Below are 10,060 nucleotides of genomic sequence, written 5' to 3'. Positions count from 1 at the left end.
TACAAAAAATACAATAAAATGAAAGTTGCAGGACGCTTTAAAACTCCGCTTTATTTGCTTTACGCAAGTATCTTATTTCTTGAACATCTCTGATCATAACTACAGCGCAGTTCGGGAACTATTTTACCACAAGGTGGCAGTAGTCTACCATTGAAGCACTTTTCATTTCGTATCATGGGCGCGCGAGGAAGTATCCGTCGTCCGGTTGTCACCGAAAATGTTGTTCTTTCCAACAGCGAGATAAATTTATATAAACAATTTAGTTTTTATTGTTCAGCGTTAAAATGCCACGATTTGCACAGATAGTAATGGGCCCTGCGGGTAGTGGTAAGGTAAGTTATTTGAAAATTCATGGCTAAATGCTCATTTAATGCTTGTAGTCGAGATTGCATCGTATCATAGCTTCAGCCTCTTAGCACTAGAAGTGGGCACTTGTGAAAACAGAATTCGTTGCATGTCGTCTTGTGGCATATGTTGAAACTATCCTCAGAGCAAGTTGGTTGTATAAAGTTTTGTTTGTTTTGGCAACATGGTGGAGCCACCATTACTAAATTCAAAGTGGGATTAATGTTGATTACTTTGAAAAAATTACACCTAGAACATTTATATTTGGAATTTTGAATCAAGGGAATGTCAATGGTTCTGTGAGCCTTGTAGAATGAAAAGAAATATGGAAAATGTGATTTTAAAATTGTATTTTTCCAAGTTTCAGATGTAAATTAACTATCTTTGAAATGTTTGTTTTGTTATACGTTAAAGAGCACCTACTGCGCTACAATGATCCAGCATTTTGAGTCTTTGAACCGTTCTGTCCAAGTGGTCAATCTCGACCCTGCAGCTGAGCATTTTGACTATCCTGTAATGGCAGGTAAGTTAGATCGACTAACAGTCACCAAAACTGCCCCATGTAGACACACTTAATTTGTTAAACATATGTGATTTTATAGTAAAATTGTCGTTATGGTGTATGTTTTGTCAGACATCCGTGAACTCATTCAGGTTGATGACGTGATGGAGGATCCGTCTCTTAGATTTGGTCCTAATGGAGGTCTGGTCTTCTGCATGGAATACTTTTCCAACAATTTTGACTGGCTGGAGGAAGCCCTGGGTCACGTTGAAGATGACTACATCCTTTTTGACTGCCCAGGTGAAGATTAAGGAAGATATAACACACGTTTATTTATTTGGATGTGCCATTTTTCCATCCTGTACACATTTCTGAGGTATCAAATTGGGACTCGGTATCGGCAGATTCACAAATTTAAGCGACTCAACTCTCATTCAAAAATATACGTTTGACACATCCCTAAAAAGTATTTTTCCATAGTCTTCCTCCTTTTAAAATGAAGAGTTTTGTCTTTTCCAGGTCAGATTGAGTTGTATACTCACCTACCCATCATGAGGCAGCTGGTGGAACAGTTGCAACAGTGGGAGTTCCGGGTGTGCGGAGTGTTCCTGGTCGATTCCCAGTTTATGGTCGAGTCTTTTAAGGTTTTATTTTAATTTTTATAGTTGCATACTTCTTATATGTGTTCTTTGTGTGAAAATAAAGGCCATTTCTTCTGATCACAGTTCATTTCAGGAGTCATGGCAGCCCTGAGTGCCATGGTGTCATTAGAGGTTTCCCAAGTTAACATCATGACAAAAATGGATCTGCTCAGTCCAAAAGCCAAGAAAGAAATTGAACAGTAATCTTAAGTTTTTTTCCTCATATCGTGGCAGAGAGTGCACGTGTCCGTTTTGGGCAATACTTGTCTTTAGAAGTATTTACTATAGCAATAAACATAACAATTAGCTTGAATAGGTCGCGATCATTTTTTAAGAAGCACTGTATTTACTTCTTGTAATTAGTCTCAGTGTGAAGTCGTCAAATCCATAAATGTTGAGTCAATTTATTTATAGGTATTTTACAAACCATTGTGTTCTGTTTTGCCAAGGTACCTCGACCCTGACATGTACTCCATGATGGAGGATAGCTCTGACGCCATCAGAAGTAAAAAGTTCAAGAAGCTGACCAAAGCGATTTGTGAACTGGTAATGTTTTATCTGCAATTGCATTTTTTTAACACCAGAATTAGTACTTCAATTCTTGGGAAATGGTATTAATTTCCTGTATTTACATGCTTAGACAATGTCAATGAAAGCATTAACTGTAAAAAAGAAGAAAAAAACCTTGAATAACAAACAACCCATACCGTATTTTGAAATAATTTAATTTCAAAATAGAGAAAAGATAAGCGCTAAGCATAAAACGTGAAAAAAACTCGTTACTTGTGCCTGCCATCTTACCTTTTACCGGTTCTTAAACGTGTGCTAACTGGCAAGGCGCAAGTAGCCAAAGACGTTCAACATGCGAGAAAATACAGCAATTCTTAATGAGGATGACAATGACAAAATAACTTATTGACTGTCTTATTCAGTATTCTTGCCTTAGTTATTCATCGATTATTTCTATTTACAGATCGATGACTACAGTTTGGTGAGATTTTTGCCTTTTGATCGCACTGACGAGGAAGGGATCAACATAGTACTTCAGCATATTGATTTCTCTATACAGTACGGAGAGGATTTGGAAGTCAAGGAACCTAAGGTACTAAACCAATGAGTGAATTGACATAAGGCTTAAACTTTCGTATATTTTGACAAACAATTTCTCGATTGACTGCATCAAACTTTGAAAAACATGGCATCATAGACGGGGAACCTACGCATCCAATAAATCTTTCATTCTTTCCCTTTTTGCAGGAAACCGGTGAAGATACTGATGACATGAATTATGATGAGTTTTTCCAAGCCCAAGTGGAAAGTTGAGAAATATTTCCATGACTATAGTCATCTAAAAGCCCCAATGATTAACACGTTGGCTGCCATTGACAGTGATAGATGAACCAAGGATGTTATATAAAAGAAGATTGACCATGCATAATGGTGACACCTTAACCCTCACAGCACTCAAATAAAGAAAATACATACAATATTCCTACACCTAGATAAGATTGACTGTTAAATAAAGTAACCCATTGGCTAGAATTGAATGGATAGAACGTCTATCACTTTCATTGCCATTGAAACATGATGATTTGACGTCGGCCATCCCAATTAAAAAATGTCCTTGTCACCAATGGCAGTGAATGAGTTGAGGATTTCTTTGGTCATTGTCTTTATATTTATCGTGTTTTTTTTTTTTTTAAATTAAACCATGACTTTTTTGTTGAAATCACGTGTATACTATTTTTTTGTAAAAAAAAATGAATAAATAAATAAACAAACTGCACTATCGTCTTGTGTACATTGTTAGGACGCCCCCTAGCGAGCATGTTACAAAGTGCAATGTTTCCTCTTCCTGTTTCAAAAGAAGGCGGAAGCAGCATCTTACGGATCTAGCATTTGTGTTCGAACGATCCAATTAATAATTCGCCACCCAATATGCCGGTAAGTGCGTCCTAATTATTTTTTAGCTCAGTCCAAACCTTCTGTCGTCCGGTATCTGTCGAGGGACTCCAAATAACAGTTTTAGGTGCGGTCGCTTTAATGTCAGCACTATCGGCTAACTGGGGTAGCATTTGCTTCAAAAGAAGAAATGACGTCGGCATCTAATGTCAAAATGTTAACGCTAAAGTTTGGATATGTATGGTAGCCGAGTGATTTATGGCTGGAGAGCTTAATTGTCGTTGTGATTTTGGGACATGTCAGCAGTTGTGTTACACCTCTCTTGTCAGGCGTATCACTCAACTATGCAGGAGGTTAACACCAGGACGGTTGGGAACATGGCTTTACTGCCCCTTAAAACACAATTTAAGGGGCCGGCGAGAGGAGACGGTGAGTCTACATCTCTTTTACATAGTGTATATTAATGTAGTTGTTAGGGTTGTCTTGGTCAAATATATTTTGCATTCGAGTCACCTGATATTGAGGGTTAGCCCAGTATCGACCTCATAATTTATTGTTTTATTCCAAAACACACATTTCTTTTGTTAATATCTACCTGCAATTTATATACTTAACTTTTCTAATCAGTTATCTAAAGAGATTTATCTTTTCCCCCCTTTTTCTGAACTGATTTATCCTCACTAAGGTCGTGGGGGGTGCTGGAGCCGATCCCAGCTGAGGGGGACACCCTGATTTGGTGGCCAGCCAATCGCAGGGCACAACGAGACAAGCAACCATTTTTACCATTTGCTGTGGGCCAATTAGACCTGGGTTAAAGTTGCAATCTACACCCAAATCGCGTTTGAGAAATATTTTTTATAGCAAATAAACTGGTGAAATTTATGACATGAAGTGGTAATCCAAGGCAAATGATCATTTGACCTGAAAATTAAAAAAAAATCTTCAAATGGTAACTAATAACCATTTTATAGTTTACTGTTGACATCATGTAAATATTAAAAGTACTATTTGTAGCCTTGTAACTTGTTTCTTAGGGTTCCAAAAGTGACCTGATGCCTGATTTCCATTTATTCTGACACATGATTTAAATATACCGGTGTATGTGTATATGGAATATATGTAGTAGAGCATGTTTTAATGCATTACAGGCATAGATTCGGACATAATTGATGAGGCGATCTATTATTTCAAGGCCAACGTTTTTTTCAAGAACTACGAGATCAAGGTAAGAGCTTCCAATAGTTTCCCTTTATGTTTTTTAGGGCAGACAGAATATTTAAGGACGAAACAGCACATTGCACACAACCCACTTCATTCTTTTACATGCCCTAGCTTGTTCCTTGTTACCGCTTAGAATAGATGTTTCCAAATGTTGGGAATTGCATTCCCCTTTTTTCTATTATGCTGATTTTGTCTTTATTCAGAATGAGGCAGACAGGACGCTGATTTACATTACTCTCTACATCTCGGAATGTCTAAAGAAGCTGCAAAAGGTAAATCTTATATGATATCCAATTATTTCTTTTTGGTAAGAAATGGTTTTATGTTTTTGCTATGATACAAATTCTAAAAAGTAAATTTTTACTCTACAGCCTTGCAACTTACTTGATTAATACATTATATGTACTGTATTTTCTTGCATGTTAGCTGTATTTGTAACTCAAAATGATGACTAAATCAAAAGTATGGCTTATATGCGCACAAGACTTGCTCTATTTTTTTTCAGCAGTAGATATCGACAAAGTAACATTTACTATTTGTTGGTTATTTTCTGTTTTGCACTAAGAAAACAAGCATTACTGGTTGAACTATTAATTCCTTATGATATTGACCATAATAATGTGCTTTTGATTCATACAGTACCTCAGAAATACCATGTGTGATGGTTTTTCTTATGATTTTCCCTTTAAAGTAACCTCATTGTACTCTGTTAAAACATGAATAATGAGGTGAAAATTGTGAATCGGGGGCGGCCTATAAGTGAGAAATTTTAAACATCAACGATTTTAAGAGTGCGGCTTATATGCGAAAAAATACGATAAGTTAATGCTTGCATTTGGCTCATTTCAGTGCAGCTCTCGAGGGCAAGGGGAGAAGGAAATGTACACTCTTGGAATCACCAACTTTCCTATTCCCGGAGAGCCCGGTTTCCCGCTCAACGCCATGTACGCCAAGCCCGCTAACAGGCAGGAGGAAGGTATGATTGAAAGGAGATGTATAAACTGTCCCAGAAGAGAACAAATCGATATATTTTTGGCAATACTATTAATGGGTCTGAAAGGGATAGGCAACTTGTTTATTTTTTTGCAATGAATGTAAACTAATGACAGTATTCTCCCATATTGCCTAGATACAATGCGGTTGTACCTCCAGCAGATTAGACAGGAGACCGGCTTGAGGCTCTGCGAACGGGTGTTTGATCCCCAGACAGATAAACCGAGCAAGGTGAGTCTACGGTGTACACAGCCAAGAAAATTTCTGAACCCATTTGTAGATCACATTTGATATATGATTGTCTCTTTTTTTCCCGTGCACCAAACTTGAGCTGAATTAATATTTTACGAGAGCCACAATTTGATACCCAAAATATATAAGGTTGCAAGCACACTTTCTGAACTTATGATTTTTGTTGTTGTTGTTACAGTGGTGGATGTGTTTTGTGAAGAAGCAGTTCATGAACAAGAGTCTGTCTGCTCCAGGACAGTAAAAAAAAAAAAAGGGCAGCGTACACTATTTTCATCGATGCCTGCCTGGCGGACGCTTTTTCTCTTATGGTTCAATTTGTGCTTTTTGTGGTGCAATTTTTTTAATAGAGTTCAGAGGGGTTGTAAATGTGGACATTAAATTGAGCTGGTGCTTAATTCAATAAAGAAATTATGGCCATTGGGAAATTACATTCTGAGTTTGCTACTATATTGTACTACAAGGCAAAGGGAACATAATTTTACATGCGCAATATTACTAGTTTTATTTGTTTATTCTGAAAAAAATGACTTTTATAGCTTAGGAATGAACATAAATGTTTTCATATGCCAATCTTAGTGAACATTTACATTATTTTTTTGTGAAAAAGAAAAGCAAACCAATGACAGGACACAAAACATTGGGAACTCTGGTATTAAGAAACAAAATAATTTAAGAGAAATTAAAATGTGGTTGCCAAATACTTTTATTTTTCATATCGTGTAGTACAAATTTTTGCCGACGAAAAAGCATTAATGAGGAAAGTAAACAGTGTCTCAATGCTATCTTTTCAAACTTATCACTCCACTCCTTAGTTGGTGACAAGAGGATGTCTACATTACAACGGTACTCAAATACTTTATATATTTAGCCAACATCGTCACCCACAACCCAATCGGTTAAGGATACCCTCGCTGGGTATTTCTTTACATTACATCGTTTGCTAATTTTAGAAACACTGGGTATTTCTTGACAGTGTACCGAAGGAAACAGAAATCAGCCATCTTTTTTTTTAAGTATAAATGATATATTCTGAGATCACAACATGTGGAAGGAATGGGTAGATAAAGGCCCAACTGTTCACTATCATTGAACCCTTTCATTAAAGATTTTAAAACAGTTCCAAAGTGATTCTAAATGATAAAGTAAAACTTTCCATCATAACCACTCTTATGTAAAATAAATTATTTCCTCATTTCAATAATGTAGTTAAAGTCATTGTTTATTTTGTACTGTAATTTTTGATGTTAAACTACACTTGTGATGATGAAACATGTGCTTCCCATTTCCAAATTTCCAAATGTGCCTTGGCTTACTGCAATTTGTAAACGCCTTTGGAACCAAGTATATCGAACACTTTGTATAACCTCTATGATGGTGTAGATGTGGACTGAAACTATACAATATAGTCTCTAGGCACTGTAGGCATATGGCAGATAAAGTAACCTCCAAAAACTATTCACTGGTACAGATTGTAAAATAAATACATTTATATAAAGAAAAGCTACAATTTGAATGATCCTATATGGATCAAAAGAAATAGGGAAAATCCCATTGGGTACAGAGTGGAGGTTGCATCTTCCAGGTTAATGGGCCTGGAGTCGACTCCTTTGCATTCCTGGTCAACTTCTACTGAGAAAATTATTGAATCCGCCATCTAAAACAATACAAACCAAATAGGATTTTATGATTTGTGTCCAGTTCATTCGGTCACGTTTCAAATTTTTACTCACATTGCAGATGTCAGTCAAAAGACATCTCTTGACTTTTCCGAACACAGCGTGCAACCTTTTTCTTGAAAACTCCTTTTGGATCATCACGCCACTCTTTCTGTAAAGGGCCGCCAACACAGTTAATAATGAAACTTAAAAAAAAAATTAAAAAAAACACAGGAACTTACTGCAGCATCGACATTGGCGGGCGAGTCGCCGTTAGGGTCGGCCAACATGGAGATGACGCTGATCATTATGGTTTCAACAGTATGGATAGGCAACCAGCGCTCCTCTGGCTTCTCGTAGCCATACTTGTCTTCTCCTGGTTCGTGCAGAATGGAGATGCATACCTCCCCATCTTTTGCAACTGTCCTCCAAAAACAGATTTGCATTTATGAACAGAAAAATCATTTTTTTTTGCATTTAAGCCGTTTTTGTAACTCCGAAAAATGACTGAATCAAGGGTATGGCTTATATACATGATCGTTGATTGCTAATGTTGTCATGCTTTGAGCATGTGTCACATCCGCCTTTTCACTATATGAATATAGCGCGTCAGCAAGCAATGTACCCTAACAGTCAAGCTCTCAGCATCATACAGCGACATCTACTGAATCTTGAATCCAGTTTATACAAAGGCACACCGACTGAATGGGCATCAGGTTCATTTTGGGAAAGAAAATAGACTTTTAAGTGCGATCTATGTAAGTAAATATGTGCTGCGTTGCCTTTGTACAGTTTATTATCGCCTAATAAAGGGCGCAATTGGCCGAGGTTGACAATTATGACATTCTGCTATTCTGTATTGTTACCAAATGTAAAGGAAAGTTGTGCATGTAGGCTTTTAAATAATACAAACCGTTAGGATGCCAGACTTCTGAGACAAATTTCATTTTGGGAGGTCTTAAGGGATAATCCTGGGGAAAGCTTAAAGTAGCCTTGAAGAATCCTCCTTCACTAGAAAAAAAAGAAAATATATCAGAAGTATCATTCGAAAAAATGGAAAATACATTAAGCACTTCTTATAGGTTGCGAATTAAAGGATGGTTGATCTTGACTTACAATAGTGTATCCTGGGGGCCAATGACGACCACTTCCCACTGAAAGATGTCATTGTCATCTACAAGACCCGCTGAGAAGCCTTCCACTGGGTTCTTGTTAAGATCTGAAAGGTCAGTCACATTTATTTGCTGAAACGTGCTATGTTGTCAACATGACAAAGGCGAATAACCACGTATGTATGTAATAACAACGCGAACATTCGAATCCGTTCTCTGGTTCTAGTGTCCAGGGTAGAACTTCACGTGCCATCCGGAGATTTAACAAGATCACACTTACCATTCAAGTATTCAATTATTTTTTTCTAAAGAACATTGCATTTCAATCCAATAATTCACGTGTACATACAACTGAACATTAAAGAGACTACAAACTAAACTGTTCCTATAGTGCTAACTTACCCGCTAATTGTTTTCGGAGCAACAACGCCGACTGACCCGACATTTTTGTACACTCACTAAGACTTGATCACTCTGCTATTTTAAGTGATTTTTTAAACGAATGTCAAGCAAGACACGCCGAAAAGTAAGTCATTTGGCACAAATACGAGGAACAACATCCACGTTTCTTGGTACTCCGATAAACGCCGCACGCGAGCGAGTGGAAAGGAGGGGGCGGGGGCTAACCGGAAGCCAACTGCGAGAAAAATTTGCCCTTAGCTTCGATTGCAGGCACCAAAAAATGGTCTTGTTTCGGAACCCGGATAACACAACAGTGAGTGAAGCCCTACGGTAAATACTTTATGAGTCTAAAGTAGAAATTTATTGAATTACATCCTTTAATACATCCTACGGGCAAAAAAATAATCCTAAAAAACAACGCGGGATCAAAAGTTTTGAAGTGTAACGTGGATTTTAATTTCACAGAGCTTTGTTGAAAGAGAGTTGCGACACTGATCTCGACGCAGTGGTGGTCACGTGGTTCTCGGAGGCACAACCTGTTCTAAACACAAGCAGTCTAAATCAGCACTTGAGCGCTGTTAATCTACTATTAATTATCACAAATACATATTAAGTGGATACATCACAAATGGCACCTAATATAATGTTAAGAGTTTGCAATTTGCAAGCGTTTGTTTATTCTGGACATACCTTACCAACTAGTTGCCAGCGTGCAAAGGGAGAAAATCAGTTGTCAATTAGGGTCTCTCTCATCTTATCTCATTTTCTGAACCGCTTTATCCTCATGAGGGTCGCGGGAGGTGTTGGAGCCAATCCCAGCTGACTTGGTGCCAGATGTGGGGGGGACACCCTGCCATGGTGGCCAGCCAATCACAGCTCACATGGAGACAAACATCCATTTACCTAGGGGCAATTTAGAGTGTCCAATCAGCCTAACATGCATGCCTTTGGAATGTGGGAGGAAACCAGAATACCTGGAGAAAACCCACACAGGCCCGGGGAGAACATGCAAACTCCACACAGGTGGACGGTGGA

At 37.8% G+C, this 10,060-nt stretch overlaps 3 protein-coding genes across 3 annotated transcripts; 2 read left to right on the top strand and 1 right to left on the bottom strand.

Annotated features, from left to right (window-relative positions):
- The first annotated feature begins 160 nt into the window (after positions 1-160).
- Positions 161-3,274, top strand: gpn3 (GPN-loop GTPase 3). Its single transcript, XM_077737131.1, has 8 exons — positions 161-332; positions 760-868; positions 980-1,147; positions 1,367-1,491; positions 1,573-1,688; positions 1,938-2,034; positions 2,462-2,590; positions 2,746-3,274. Exons 1-8 carry the CDS (start codon positions 285-287, stop codon positions 2,809-2,811), a joined length of 858 nt encoding a protein of 285 aa, XP_077593257.1. The 5' UTR covers positions 161-284; the 3' UTR covers positions 2,812-3,274.
- A 25-nt stretch (positions 3,275-3,299) lies between these two features.
- On the top strand, positions 3,300-6,284 carry arpc3 (actin related protein 2/3 complex, subunit 3). Its single transcript, XM_077737132.1, has 7 exons — positions 3,300-3,432; positions 3,720-3,819; positions 4,539-4,615; positions 4,815-4,883; positions 5,461-5,587; positions 5,741-5,835; positions 6,035-6,284. The coding sequence occupies exons 1-7, from the start codon at positions 3,427-3,429 to the stop codon at positions 6,095-6,097; spliced, it is 537 nt and encodes a 178-aa protein (XP_077593258.1). The 5' UTR covers positions 3,300-3,426; the 3' UTR covers positions 6,098-6,284.
- Positions 6,285-6,348: 64 nt separating this feature from the next.
- Positions 6,349-9,262, bottom strand: LOC144210448 (ubiquitin-conjugating enzyme E2 G1-like). The gene is made up of 6 exons (XM_077737133.1): positions 9,026-9,262; positions 8,628-8,730; positions 8,425-8,522; positions 7,754-7,932; positions 7,587-7,683; positions 6,349-7,510 (listed from the first exon to the last, which is right to left on the bottom strand). Exons 1-5 carry the CDS (start codon positions 9,066-9,068, stop codon positions 7,597-7,599), a joined length of 510 nt encoding a protein of 169 aa, XP_077593259.1. The 5' UTR covers positions 9,069-9,262; the 3' UTR covers positions 6,349-7,510; positions 7,587-7,596.
- Between the last annotated feature and the right edge of the window lie 798 nt (positions 9,263-10,060).

Source organism: Stigmatopora nigra, chromosome 17 (assembly GCF_051989575.1).
Source record: "Stigmatopora nigra isolate UIUO_SnigA chromosome 17, RoL_Snig_1.1, whole genome shotgun sequence".
Lineage (NCBI taxonomy): Eukaryota > Metazoa > Chordata > Actinopteri > Syngnathiformes > Syngnathidae > Stigmatopora > Stigmatopora nigra.
Note: the sequence above shows the minus strand (reverse complement) of the source record. Positions and strands in the feature narration are given on the sequence as shown.